This window comes from Nycticebus coucang, chromosome 16 (assembly GCF_027406575.1).
Source record: "Nycticebus coucang isolate mNycCou1 chromosome 16, mNycCou1.pri, whole genome shotgun sequence".
Lineage (NCBI taxonomy): Eukaryota > Metazoa > Chordata > Mammalia > Primates > Lorisidae > Nycticebus > Nycticebus coucang.
Window position 1 is genome coordinate 77,489,367 of NC_069795.1, and position 15,271 is coordinate 77,504,637.

At 35.6% G+C, this 15,271-nt stretch overlaps 1 protein-coding gene across 22 annotated transcripts in view; it reads right to left on the minus strand.

Moving 5' to 3' along the window:
- DLG1 (discs large MAGUK scaffold protein 1) overlaps positions 1-15,271 on the minus strand; it is a 354,406-nt gene that overhangs the window by 165,834 nt on the left and 173,301 nt on the right. For 11 of the 22 annotated variants that reach the window (XM_053565038.1, XM_053565037.1, XM_053565036.1 and 8 more), the window contains exon 6: positions 14,510-14,608. The exons of the other annotated variants lie outside the window; for them this stretch is intronic. In XM_053565038.1, coding sequence (XP_053421013.1) covers positions 14,510-14,608 — 99 coding nt within the window. The remainder of the gene's footprint in view (positions 1-14,509; positions 14,609-15,271) is intronic. 22 annotated transcript variants of the gene reach the window in all.

Below are 15,271 nucleotides of genomic sequence, written 5' to 3' on the forward strand. Positions count from 1 at the left end.
GCCCTAGCTGCTTGAGTCACAGGTGCCGAGCCAAAAATTCTTGATGATGTTGAGTGAGGAAAGATTTTTATGAAGATGTCTGTGGCAATTACAACAACAACAAAAATAAACAAGTGATAATTAAGTTGAAAAGCTTCTGCACAGGTAAGCATACCACAATTAAAGCAGACAACCTTCAGAGTGGGAAAGGATATTTGTATGGTATGAATCTGACCAAGAGTTGATAACTAGGATCTACAGAGAACTCAAATTAATCAATAATAAAAGATTAAACAATCCCATCTATCACTGGGCAACAGACATGAACATAACCTTTTCTGAAGACAGAAGAATGGCTAACAAACATATAAAAAAAAGCTCATCATCTCTAGTCATCAGAGAAATGCAGATCAACACCACCCTGAGATACCACCTAAGCACAGTGAGATTAGTCTCCATACAGCACCAAGGTCTCAAAAGCTGAAGGTGCTGACAGTGATGTGGAAAGAAGGGAACATTTTCTTGAAAACAGCATGTTGGTATTTTAATAGGATGGTGATGAATCAGTAAATTGCTCTGAGAAGTATAGACATTTTAATAATGTTGATTCTTCCCAGCCACGAGCATGCTATGTTCTTCCATTTGTTAAAGTCCTCTGCCATTTCCTTTCTTAAGATTTCATAATTTTCTTTATAGAGGGTCTTCACTTCTTTTGTTAGGTATATTCCTAAGTATTTCATTTTTCTTTGGGGCTATGGTGAAGGGAGTTGTGTCTTTAATTAAGCTCTCATCTTGGCTGTTGTTGGTGTATACAAAAGCAATTGACTTATGGACATTGATTTTATATCCTGAAACATTATTGTATTTTTTAATGACTTCCAAGAATCTTGTGGTAGAGTCTTTAGGTTTCTCTAAGTATAAGAGTATATGATCAGCAAAGAGGGAGAGTTTGACCTCCTCTGCTCCGATTTGGATGCCCTTTATTTTCTTGTTTTGTCTAACTGTATTGGCTAGAACTTCCAGCACCACGTTGAATAGTAATAGTGACAGAGCACAACCTTGTCTGGTTCCAGTTCTAAGAGTAAAAGCTTTCAAGTTTTACTCCATTCAGTAAAATATTAGCTGTGGGTTTGTCATAGATAGCTTCGATCAGTTTAAGAAATGTGTCACCTATGCCTATACTCCTCAGTGCTCTAATTAGAAAAGGATGCTGGATTTTATCAAACGCTTTTTCTGCATCTATTGAGAGGATCATATAGTCTTTGGTTTTACTTCTGTTGATACGGTGAATAACATTTATAGACTTGCGTATATTAAACCAGCCTTGCATCCTGGGATAAAACCTTCTTGATCATGATATATGACTTTTTTGATGATAAGCTATAATCTATTGGCTAGGATTTTGTTGAGAATTTTTGCATCTATATTCATGAGTGAAATTGGTCTGAAATTCTCCTTTTTAGCTGGGCCTTTTCCTGGTTTTGGTATCAGGGTGATGTTTGTGTCATAGAATGTATTGGGGGAAGATTCCTTCCTCCTCAATCTTTTGGAATAATTTCTGCAGTATAGGAATAAGCTCTTCTTTGAAGGTTGGATAAAATTCTGGTGTGAAGCCATTCGGACCAGGGCATTTTTTGTTGGGAGATTTTTTATTGTTTCTTTGATCTCAAGTGCTTGAAATTGGTCTGTTCAGGAGATCTATTTCATCTGGGCTAAGTCTAGGGAGAGGGTGTCATTCCAAATATTGATTCATTTCCTTTATATTGTCAAATTTCTGGGCATAAAGTTTCTGGTAGTATTCAGCGATAATCTCTTTTATCTCTGTGGCATCCGTTATTTCTCCTTTATCATTTCTGATTGAGGTTACTAGAAATTTTACTTTTTAATTTCTAGTTAGACTGGCCAAAGGTTTATTATCTATTTTATTTTTTCAAAAAACCAACTCCTTGTTTCATTAATTTTGTGAATGATTTTTTTGTTTTCAATTTCATTAATCTCTGATTTAATTTTGGATATTTCTTTTCTTCTGCTAGATTTAGGCTTAGATTGTTCTCCTTTTTCCAGTTCCATCAGATGGCTTGTGAGTCTGTTGATATGCTCTCTTTCTGTTTTTTGAATGTAGGCTTCTAAAGTGATAAGTTTTCCTCTCAGAACTGCTTTTGCTGTATCCCATAGTTTGGTAGCTTGTGTCTTCATTGTTGTTATGCTTAAGGAAGTTAATAATTTCCTTTTGTATTTCTTCCTGCACCCAACTGTCATTCAGCATAAGGCTGTTTAACTTCCATGCCTTTGTGTGAGATTGAACGTCTTTGTTGGAGTTGAGTTCTACTTTTAGTGCCTTGTGATCTGAGAAGATGCAAGGTAGAATTTGAATTCTTTTGATTCTACTGAGGTTTGTTTTGTGTTCTAGGATCTGATCATTTTTGGAGAATGTTTCATGGGACAATGAGAAAAATGTATATTCTTTATCTTTGGGATGGAGTGTTCTACATACGTCTATCAAGCGCAGTTGTTCTAGGGTCTCATTTATATCTCTAATATCTTTGTTTAATTTCTGTTTAGAGGATCTGTCCAGCTCTGAGAGAGGGGTGTTAAAGTCCCCTTTTTTTATGGTGTTATAGGATATCATATTGCTCAGACTAAGCAAGGTCTGTTTCAAGAATCTGGGAGCATTTAAATTGGGTGCATAAATATTTAAAATTGAAATGTCTTCTTGTTGTAATTTTCCCTTGACCAATATGAAGTGACCATCATTGTCTTTTTTGACTTTGGTCACATGTCAAAAAATCCACATGTATCTGAAAATAAGATTGCAACCCCTCTTTTCTTCTGAATTCCGTTTGCCTGAAAAATTGACTGTCAACCCTTAACTCTGAGTTTTAATTTGTCTTTTGATGTGAGGTGTGTTTCCTGCAGATAGCAAATAGATGGCTTGTGTTTTTTAATCCAATCAGCCAATCTATGCCTCTCCAGTGAGGAATTCAAGCCATTGACATTTGTTGAGATAATTGATAAGTGTGGTGGCATTCTATTTAGCTTATTTTGTGAAAGTCCATTGCTTAGTTTTGTCTTTTGCATCATTGTGGAAAATAGGTTCTGTTCTTTAATTTCTGGATGTTTACTTTGCTGAAGGTTCGTTGAAGTATTTCCTGTTAAGCTGGTTTTGTTGTGGCAAATTTCCTCAATGTTTGCATATCAATAAAAGATTTGATTTCTCTGTCAATTTTCTAGCTTAACTTAGAAGGATATAGAATTCTGGGCTAGAAATTGTTCTGTTTAAGGAAATTAAAGATAGATGACCATTGTCTTCTGGCTTGAAAAGTTTCATTAGAGAAGTCTGCGGTCACCCTGATAGATTTGCCCCTGTACGTTAGTTGTTGCTTACTCCTGGCAGTTTGTGAAATCCTTTCTTTTGTCCTGACTTAAGATAATTTCAACACAATGTGCCTTAGAGAAGCCCTATTTGAGTTGAGGTGACCAGGGGACCAAAATCCCTCTGAAAGGAGTATGTCAAAATCTTTGGTGATATCTGGGAAGTTTTCATTTATAATATTCTCTAGAATGGCTTCCATTCCTCTGGGGCATTCTTCTCCCCCCTCAGGGATACCTACAACTCGTATATTCGAAGGCTTCATAGAGTCCCATAATTCTGTCAGTGAACATTCTGCTTTCTCTCTCTTCTTTTCTGCCTCTTTAACTATATGAGCAATCTTAAGAGCTTTATCCTCTACCTCTGAGATTCATTCTTCTGCATAATCTAATCTGTTGTTGATACTTTCTATTGCATCCTTAAGTTTCCCAATTGACTGCTTCAGTTCCTTCAGCTCTGCTATAATCTTTCTATATTCTTCATATCATTCACCTCTTACTTGATTCTGTTTTTGGGTTTCCTTTTGGTTATTTTCCACCTTCTCAACAATTTCCTTCATTGGTTTCATCATCTATGTTTTAAATTCCCCTTCTATCAGTTCTAACATTTCTTTTTTTTTTTTTTTTTGTAGAGACAGAGTCTCACTGTACCGCCGTCTGGTAGAGTGCCGTGGCGTCACACGGCTCACAGCAACCTCCAACTCCTGGGCTTAAGGGATTCTCTTGCCTCAGCCTCCGGAGCAGCTGGGACTACAGGCGCCCGCCACAACGCCCGGCTATTTTTTTTTGTTGCAGTTTGGCTGGGGCTGGGTCTGAACCCGCCACCCTCGGCACATGGGGCCGGCGCCCCACTCACTGAGCCACAGGCGCCGCCCAACATTTCTTTATAGGAGGAATCCTCTGCTGTAGCTACCTCACGATCTCTAGAAAGGGTTACTCTGGACTGGTATTTCATGTTGCCAGGACTTTTCTGCTGATTCTTCTTCATGTGTACTTTCTTGTATCTGTTTCCTTTAATTTCTTGCTCTTTAAGTTACTGTGCCTCTGGCCTAAAGTTTTAATGAGTCCTTTTGGTACAGGACCAGAGGATGAGAAGACTGAAGAGCAGGAAGGGAAAAAAGATTTTTAAACGGAAAGAAAGAAGAGAAAGAAGAGGGGGGTGAATAAAAGGAAATATTGACAAGAAGGAAGGCACCAAAAGAAGGAAACAGTAGTAATATAGGTGTATATTAGGGTACTGTGACCCAACCTCTGGGGGTGCTGGGATTGGTGGTTCCCTCGAGGTCAACAGCTTTTTGCCAGCCAAATCAGACACAGTACCCCACCTCCACCAGGTATAGAGGAAAGACAAAAATACTATAAATCAACCCAAAACAAACAAACAAAAACCCTTACGGGATAAAATTGGGGGAAAAAGACTTTTCAAGACTTGGAAAAAATTATTCTGCATTTTGTATGGAACCAGAAAAAACCCTGTATAGCTAAGGCAGTTCTTAGTAATAAAAATAAAGCCAGGAATACCACCATACCAGATTTTAGACTGTACTACAAGGCCATAGTGTAAAGACAGCATGGTACTGGCACAAAAATAGAGACATAGACATTTGGAATCGAACAGAAAACCAGGAAATGAAACCAGCAACTTGCAGCCACCTAATCTTAGATAAACCTAACAAGAATGTCCACTGGAAGAAAGACTCCCTATTCAATAAACGGTGCTGGGAGAATTGGATATCCACATGTAGAAGACTGAAACTGGACCTGCACCTTTCTCCACTCACAAAAATTGATTCAAGATGGATAAAGGACTTAAATTTAAGGTATGCAACAATAAAAATCCTCAAAGAAAGAATATGAAAAACACTGGAAGATATTGGCCTGGGGAAATACTTTATGAAGAAGACTGCCATGGCAATAGCAACAACAGCAACAATAAACAAATGGGATTTAATTAAATTGAAAAGCTTCTGTACAGCCACGGAGACAACAACCAAAGCCAACAGACAACCTACTCAATGGGAAAGGGTATTAGCATATTTCGAATCAGACAAAAGCTTAATAACTAGGATCTATATAGAACTTCCATTAATCCACAAGAAAAAAACCAACAATCCCATACATCAATGGGGAAGAGAGATGAACAGAACCTTCTCTAAAGAAGACAGACGAATGGCCAGCAAACACATGAAAAAATGCTCATCATCCCTAATTATTAGAGAAATGCAAATTAAAACCACCCTGAGATATCATCTAACCCCAGTGAGAATGGCCTATATCACAAAATCTCAAAACTGCAGATACTGGCGTGGATGTGGAAAGAAAAGAACACTTTTACACTGCTGGTGGGACTGCAAACTAATACAACCTTTTTGGAAGGAAGTATGGAGAAACCTCAAAGAACTCAACCTAGACCTCCCGTTTGATCCTGCAATCCCATTATTGGGCATCTATCCAGAAGGAAAAAACAAAAAACCTTTTATTATAAAGATACTTGTACTAGGCTGTTTATTGCAGCCCAATTTACAATCGCTAAAATGTGGAAACAGCCTTCAACCCAGGAATGGATTGGCAAGCTGTGGTATACTTATACCATGAAATATTATTCAGCTATTTAAAAAAATGGAGATTTTGCAGCGTTTGTAGTAACCTGGATGGAGGTGGAACACATTATCCTTAGTGAAGCATCTCAGGAATGGAGAAGTATGCATCCTATGTATTCAACTTTGATATGAGGACAATTAATGACAATTAATTGGCATGGGGGAAGGGGCGAGTAGACAGAGAAACAGGGAGTGGGTGAGGGTAAGGAAAAGAAAAAAAGTAAGAAAATAGTGACATTCTCATATAAATTGGATTCGATTTTGACTGAAGTACATTACTTAAATATTAATTTTTACTTCAACTTGTTAATATGTTGTTTAGGATACAGGATACTGCATCCTCATTTATAAGTGAATTATGCTTGTAATTTCCCCTTTATAATAATATATTTTTTCCAATTTTAATATCAGGTGTATCTAGATTAAGTAGAATGATTTTGAAGTAGTTCTTATTTTTCTATTGTCTGTAAGATTTGGCATGATCTGTTTTTTGAAATTATCTTTTATTTTTATTTATAAATATTAGTTGTCTATTCTTTGATACTTTAGGAAAAAATAATAAGAAGTTAATTGATGACTCCATACTAAACCTCAGAGTCAAAGCATTCTATAATAGACATACTCTTATTTGACAATGTGAATGCTACTTTCTTTGCATTACTATTATTATTATTGCTTAATACTTTGTTGCAGCAATCGTCTGATTTCTTTTCTGAATGTATTTGTCTTCGTTCATTCTTTTGTTTCTGGTCCCTATCTTAAACATTGTTATTGCTGTTAAATTTTAAGTCTTTTTAATTTTGTGAAGGCAAAAAGTGGAAGCCTAATGAACATATGTATATGTGAAAATTAAAAAAAAAAGGGAACACTTTCCCACTGTTGGTGGGACTGCAATATAACACAACTTCTTTGGAAGGAACCGCAGAGAATCCTCAAAGAATTCAATGTTTACGAAGAATTCAATGATGACCTCCCAAGATCATCATTGTCTGAACTCGCAATCCCATGATTAGGTATCTACTCAGAAGAAAAGAAATCATCTCACCATAAAGTCATTTGCACTAGATTGTTTATCGTAGCTCAATTTATAATTCCTAAGATGTGGAAACAACCTAAATGGCCATCAACTCAGGAATGAATTAACAAATTGTGGTATATGTATACCATTTAATACTATTCAGCCATCAACAAAGATGGAGAAGCAAGTGTCAAATGTATTAAATACTAATATGAAGCTAACAGATGATCTAATACATGCTCACATAACAGAAAAACTCAATTCAAGTTGAGGGGGGCAATGGATGGGGAGCAGGAAAGGGGATGGTTGTCCTCTCACTTAATGGGCAAAAGGCACACCTCTTGGGGGTAGAACCAATTATAAGAGGGATTTCATCTAACAGATGCAAACATTGGAGCCTATCTCTTTGTACTCTCAAATAAACCTGGAATAATAAAAAAAGGAAAAGTATAAAAAAAAAAAATTCTCCTATTACCCAGAAAAGAAAAAAAGAAATAGAAAATCCCATTCTAAAATTCATTAGGAATTTCATGGAACCTTGAATATGCAAAACAATCCTGAAAATAAAAACAAAGCTGGAAGACTCACAATTTCTGATTTCAAAATTTACTACAAAGTTACAGTAACCAAAATAATGTTGTACTGGCATAGAGAGATACATACAGACTATTAAACAGAATCTAGAAATAAATAGCATACTCATTAAAATGAATCTATGATCTAAGTGTACGACCTGTAAGACGCTCACAGCAAAACACAGGGTAAAAACTTCAAGACATTGGATTTGACAATGATTTTTGGATATGACACAAAGGAATCAAACTGACTTTATGAAAATTAAGGAATTTTGTGCTTCAAAAGACACAATCAACAGAATAAAATGACAATCTAAAGAATGAGAGAAAACATATGCAAATTATCTCTGCTAAGAGGTGATATCCAGATTATAGAGGGAGTTTCTAAAACTCAACAACAAAACCAAACCACCCAATTCAAAAATGGGTGAAGATCTTACCCAGACATTTTTTTAAAAGAATATACAAAAATGGGGAAAAAGCACGCGAAAATAAATTTGGCACCAGCAATCACTGAAAATCTAAACTACAAGATACTACTTTATATTCATTAGGTTGGCTACTATGAAGAAAACAGAAAGTAACAAAGGTGTTGATTAGGATGCAGAGAAACTAGAACCAGTAAGCACTCTGCTGGGAATCTAAAATAGCACAACCACTTTAGAAAGTAATATGGCAGTTCAACAAAGAAATCAATTAAAAACAGAATTACCATACAATCAAATAATTCCACTTCTGGGTACAAACCACAAAGAACTGAGAGCCATGTCTCAAGATATTTTTACCACCATGTTTACAATAGCTAAACTGTGAAAGCAATCCAAGGGTTTATTTGATGGATGAATGGATTTGGAAAATGTGGCATCTTTATAAACACTCATAAACAGTGGGACATTATCCAGTCTTCAAAAGGAAGAAAATTCTGACATATGCTACATAAGGACATAAGTGAAATAAGCTGGTCACTAAAAGACAAACGCTGTATGATTCTACTTATATGAGGTGCTCAAAGTAGTCAAAAATCAGAGAAACAGAAAGCAGACTTGTGGATGCTAAGGGCTGTGGGCAGGGGAAAATGAGAAGTTATAGCTTAATAGGTACAGAGTTTCAGTTTTGAAAGATAATAGACTTTTGGAGATAAATGATGGTAATGGTTGCACAACATGAATGAACTTAATACAATTGAATTGAAAATTCAAAAATGTTTATAACAGTAAATTTTAAGTTATATGGATTTTATCACAATAAAAAAAGGTTGGGAAAATAGGTTTAACCTTGGCGGCACCCATAGCTCAATGTCTTGTGAAATTTAAAAGGTCCAGCCTGATAAAGTTGCTCACGCTGCTAGTCCCAGCACTTTGGGAGGCCAAGACAGGAGTATCACTTGATGCCAGGAAGTGATACAGAGAACAGACTGGGCAAAACAGGCAGACTTGTTTACTACAAAAAAATTTTAATAAAATTAACTGCGCACCATAGTGCGCATCTGTAGTCCTTGCTACTTGGGAGGCTTAGGTAGGAGGATGAATGGGTAGGGTGCCGGCCACATACACTAAGGCTGGAGGGGTTCAAACCCGGCCCAGGCCAACTAAAACAATGACAATTGCAACAATAAAAATAATAGCTGGGTGTTGTGGCAGGCGCCTGTAGCCCCAGCTACTTGGGAGGCTGAGGCAACAGCATCGCTTAAGCCCAAGAGTTTGAGGTTGCTATGAGCTGTGATGCCATGGCACTCTACCCAGGACTACAGCTTGAGCCTCTGCCTCAAAAAAAAAAAAAAAAAAAAAAAATTTAACCTTAATCTTATCATGTAAATGTATTATACAGAAATTTAGGGATATGCTAGAGAATAAGTAGACCATTCTCTTTTTGTTGTACTCATGGTAGAACACAGACTGTAGCACTAATTTCAGATTAAAGGAGATTACAGGGTAATGAAAAATAAATGTAATGTGTGGTCTTGGACTGGCCAAAGGACCTGAGCTGTTCTTTTGTTTTCTTCCATGAAGTACATTATTGGGGCAATTGGTAAAATAGAATTAAGGTCTGTAGGTTAGATATTAGTATTACATTAATGTTCATTTACCAGTTTTGCCCATTGTACTCTAGTAAATAGTCATGTTCTATTTTTCTATAATACTATAACTAGTATTATAAAATACTAGTATTTCAAGGCAAAACAGCATGAACCTGCAACTTCCAATGGTTCACAAAAAGTGACAATATAAACTTATAGGAAGAGAAATTTGACAAAGCAGATGTTGGGGATCTGGGTAAAAGTATGTGAGACTTTTTTGCAACTTTCTGAAAGTCTAAAATGATTTGAAATTAAAAATACAAAAACAAAAGGACTCTCTCAAAACAGTAAGAAAACTGTGGCTGGTGTACAATCAAAAATGGTTCACCCGTATAACCACAGTATGCTTTTATATTTAAGATTACCCATACAATAACAATATATCAAGTCATATTTTAGATTACATTAAAGATCTAATCATTTACACCCCAACACTCAGCTGTCTTGTGAAATTTAAAAGGTCCAGCCTGATAAGGTGGCTCACGCTGCTAGTCCCAGCACTTCAGGAGGCCAAGACAGGAGCATCGCTTCATGCCAGGAGTTTGAGAACAGACTTGGCAAAACAGGCAGACTTGTTTTCTACAAAAAAATTTTAATAAAATTAACTGTGCACAGTAGTATGCTTCTGTAGTCCTCACTACTTGAGAGGCTGAGGCAGGAGGATCATTTGAACACAAGAGTCTGAGCTTACAGTATGCTATCATCATGCCACACATTTCAGCCTAGGCAGCACAGTGAAACCCTGTCTCTAAATAATAATAAATTAATTAAAAATCAACAGGTCCACAGATAATAGGATGCTCCATTCTCAACACTCCTTTAACATGATTACTTTCACATTACATGGAAGTTGTCTTTTACACAAACAGATAGTAGGTTCTTAGAGGACAGAGGCAATATTATATTCCTCTCAACATCTGTATAAATGTAATAATTGCAAAATATTGAATGAAAACCAATCCCTTCCAATGCATATATTTAAATAATAAAAAGGACCCTCGCACACACAAAATTCGGTATAAAGCATTTTAACAATACCTTAATTATACAACAGCTCTTCAAAACTGGTAGAAATAAAGGTTTAGAATATTCACTCTGTGGCAGAAATAAGTCCTGGATTTAACAGGCCAGTATCATAGAGATTATATACTTACACTCCAGTTGGACAAATTAGCACCTGTTGTATGTAGAGAACCTAAGGCTCTCAGAAGTGGAATAATTTCCCCACCATCACACATGCAGAAATGGATGCGTCTAAGAAGTAGCAGAGTCAGGTCTAACCATAAATAAAGTCCATGCTCTTTGTGCAACTTTAAGCAATCATTAAATGTATCTTTCTCTGCATGATTCTGTATAATAAACATGATAGCTCATACCTGTAGAGGGCTTTCATAAAGTTCAAATGACATGATCAATATAAAAGTATTTTGAAAAGTATAAAAATGTTCTACTAATATCGAAATTATCTCAATTGCCTAATCTCAAACTCATTTTGAAATAATCAGGGTAGTGCTATACCCCACCCCCCATTTTAATAAATGAATAGGGCAGAAAACTCAGAGAGAGTAAGGTGTTCAAGCGCCAAAGACAGGACTAGATTTTAAATTGTTCATTTTCTGCTTCTACTTCTATTACCTCCTAATGTGTCTAAATGTAAAGTAGTGAATTTTGAAAAGAAAAATTGTATCTGTTTAAAGGGTTAAAATTGTATTATATATTAAGCATGGATTTCAAAATTTACTTGAGGACAAACATTTTAATCCATTTCATTAATTTTGTAATGTATATGTTATACTTGATTACTTAGAAATACTTATTTTGGAAAATAAGGCATACCATAGGCTTCTCACATGTTACAACAAACAAACTATCCTCCCTGTACATTTATAGTGTATGTAAAATCTAAAGTGTATCTAAAATCTAAAATCACAACAAATAGGCCATTTTCTTGTGTATATATCCTATTTGTAAAAACTTTTTCTTTAACGTCTCAAAGAAATATGAATTAATAGTAATATCATGAACACCTAAGATTATGTGCTAGCTGCTATGCTATCTATTCATATGCATAAATTATCCTCTTAATCACCATAAAACACCTCAAATTAGTACTGCTCTCAATCTTTGGTATTATAGACGAGTAAAAAACATGCTCAGTGTTGGCCAGGTATGGTTGCTCACATCTGTAATCTTCTTATTCTGGGAAGTCAAGGCTAGAGGATTGCTCTATGTCAGGATTTTGAGACCAGCCTATGCAGGAGTAAGACCCCATCTCTACTAAAATCAGAAAAAATTAGCTGGTGTTGTGGCAGGCACCTGGGGTTACGGCTACCTGGGGGCTGGGGAAGGAGGATTGCTTGAGCCCAGGAGTTTGACATTGCTGTGAGCTAGGGTGACCCCAGGATACTTTCTTTATCTTGGGTAATATAGTAAGAGTGCCTCAAAAAAACTCAAAATAAAACCCACCAGAAAACCACCCAAACCAAAAAAAACATGGTCAGTGTGGCTAAATAAACTGCTCAAAGTTATATAGCTAGTAAGCGGAATTCCAAACCAGGTCCATCTGATTCTAAAACCTATCATTTTAAACAATTATACAAGGCAATGCAATGTGTCAAAAATTTCTAAGTGTAGTAGGAATATTAAGTTATGGACACTTCAAGTAACAAATGAAAGAATTCTGAATAGGAAAAGGTAGGCTTTCAACTAAATACATGTCTAAGAATTGAGAATGGTTCAAAATCTCAAAGGATTCCAGAAAAAATATTTTAATTCCAAAAGGTTGATAGAAGTGGCAAGAGTCAAAGCAATGTTCAGTCCTGTTTTTTTTTTTTTGGCCAGGGCCAGGTTTGAACCTGCCACCTTCATATATGGGGCCAGCACCCTACTCCTTGAGCCATAGGCGCCGCCTCAAATGTTCAGTTCTATTTCATACAAAAATGGTATCAATAAACCTTGTATACTTGGAAAGATGTTACATCATTATGATGCTACAATAACCCTTACCTGCTGGCTCAGAATTACATTCTACCTATAAATTTCTTTTCTGCAATATAAAGAGAATAATATCCATTTGGATTTATTTATTCAATTCTTGGTGGTTTTATCAAGATTTAATTTTTAATAATTTTTCACAAAGGGTCAAAGATTACACAGAAGTAGTAATATCATACTTACTACAATTCAGTCTTGTTATTATAGTAATACTATAATGAAGCCATAGCAATGCTATAATTTTTCCCTAGAATCCTATTGTGTATAAATGTTCTCATTGATTTCTATTTTTTAGGAGAAGAGAATAACATTGAGAGGTGAATAATTAAAGTTGCTATCTCATTTCTTTCCCTTGGGACTTTTGAAACTACATTTATACAGTAAACATATGTTTACTGAGGTTTTTTGCTACAGATCATTAACAAAAAATATATATAGGAACACATTTATTTACACTTTAAATGAGAGTGAGAGCTCTTTCTGACCAAAGGTTATAATTATTATTATACTTAAAAATGCTACCATTATTTTGACTTTAGATAACTGTTGAAAGGGCAATTAATATCTCAAGAAACTACCTCTTGGAGCTAGTAAAACTCTGAAAACAAAAGAAAAATCAGATTTTCTAATATTTGGTTGTTTAAGTGTTACATACAATTTTTTAAATAAATTTTTATTTTTAATAGTTTCAGGTTTATAGAAAAGTTGTGAAGATAACACAACAGTTCCTATATATGGGTCACTATGAAAGTTTTGAGACAGACTGTATTATAGTCCATTACTTCATTTCCAAGAGACACTGTCAATAGCATCCTTACTTTTTTTTTTTTTTTTTGAGACAGTCTCACTTTGTCATCCTGGGTAGAATGATGTGACATCACAGCCCTCACAGCAACCTCAAACTCTTGGGCTCAAGAGAAAAATCCTCTTGCCTCAGCCTCACGAGTAATTGGGACTACAGGTACCCACTACAATGCCTGGCTATTTTTTAGAGGCGGGGTCTCACTCTGGCTCAGGCTGGTCTTAAATACCTGAGCTCAAGCAATCCACCTACCTTGGCCTCCCAGAGTGCTAGGATTACAAGCATGAACCACTGTGCCCAGCCTCGACAGCATCCATTCTGACTTACCCATGCAAGTTTCTTTCTGCCTTTTTTTTTTTTGAGACAGAGCCTTGTTATTTTTTTGTTGCAGTTGTCATTGTTGCTTTAGCTGGCCTGGGCCGGGTTCCAACCCACCAACTTTGGTATATGTGGCTGGCATTGTAACCACTGTGCTACAGGACATCGAACAACCCACACAAGTTTCAACTTGCTTGGCTGACTGGTGTTGCTGGGCAGGTTTCAATTGTTTTCATTTGCATGTATGTTATGTTTCTTGATTTTTGCGTATCTCAAAATTTTCATAATGACCCACATATACTCCAGATATACTAGTTATTATTTGTACCTAATAAATAACAGAAAAAAGACTATTTCCAAAGAAGATAAATACATACTGGCAAATAAACCACCATATAAAATGACATGTCGAGTATTATAACAGGAGTACCATCATTTTTTCTATCTTTGGAAAAAATAAACAAAAATTTCCTATTGCAAAAATATTTAAAAACTATCTCAACCAGATGTACAAGTACCAAAGGCATGTATATCTAAGAAGGTTCAATATTATGAAGGTGAGTTTAGAATGTGTTCTATTTCATGGACAACCTAACGAAATGGCAAATGCTGAACTCATTTTATATTAAATGCCAACTATTTCTTGAAAAATACCAACTGAAGCTCAAAACAAATTACCAAGTCTAACAAAAAACAATTAAAACAGTTTTAAAATATTACAAACAAAACATTAAAAGCAAATAAAAATTTTATAAAGAAAAAGAAACTAATAAAAACCTGTGGTATGGTGGGTAAGATGACAGTATTCTCAGCAGGGACTGGCAGGACAGGGATCACAGGGACAGTGGGAGAAGAGGGAGGAACAGCTTCTGTTGGCTAAAAATCATCAATACAAAATATCAGAAAAAACACCAAAATAAAAGAGAACACATAACAGAAGGTTATACCATAAAGATAAATTATAGTTTTCAGAAACAACAAAGAAACAAGCAAAATATTAACACAGTATTTTAATTTAAATGAGACATGGCTCTGCAGAAATTGTTTTAAGTATAATTATACCTCCAATAATAATTTAACGTATCTGTAGTTAAAATGAGTGACTAGTCTTTACATGTTTCAATGGAAATAAAAAAGATAATCACTTACAACAGTCCTCCTGTAGCAGACAAGAAACTTGCTTCATAGAGTACAAAGTATTTTTCTAGCACTCATTATATATTTGAATAAAGAGGAAAATAGACAAACAACCAAAAGTAATTTTACTAGGCTGTCAGGCAGACAATGAGAATTTATAAATCCACATTTATAAGATATCAAATTAGTCAATCAAAATTTATTTAAAATGTATAGAGTCTCTTCAACAATGGTGCTGAGACAACTGGATATCCACATGCAAAAGCATGCAGGCCTCTACCTCATATCATACATACATAAAAATTAACTCAAAATAGGGTGGCACCCGTGGCTCAGTGAGTAGGGTGCTTGGCCCCATGTGCCAAGGGTGGTGGGTTCGAGGCCGGCCCTGACCAAACTGCA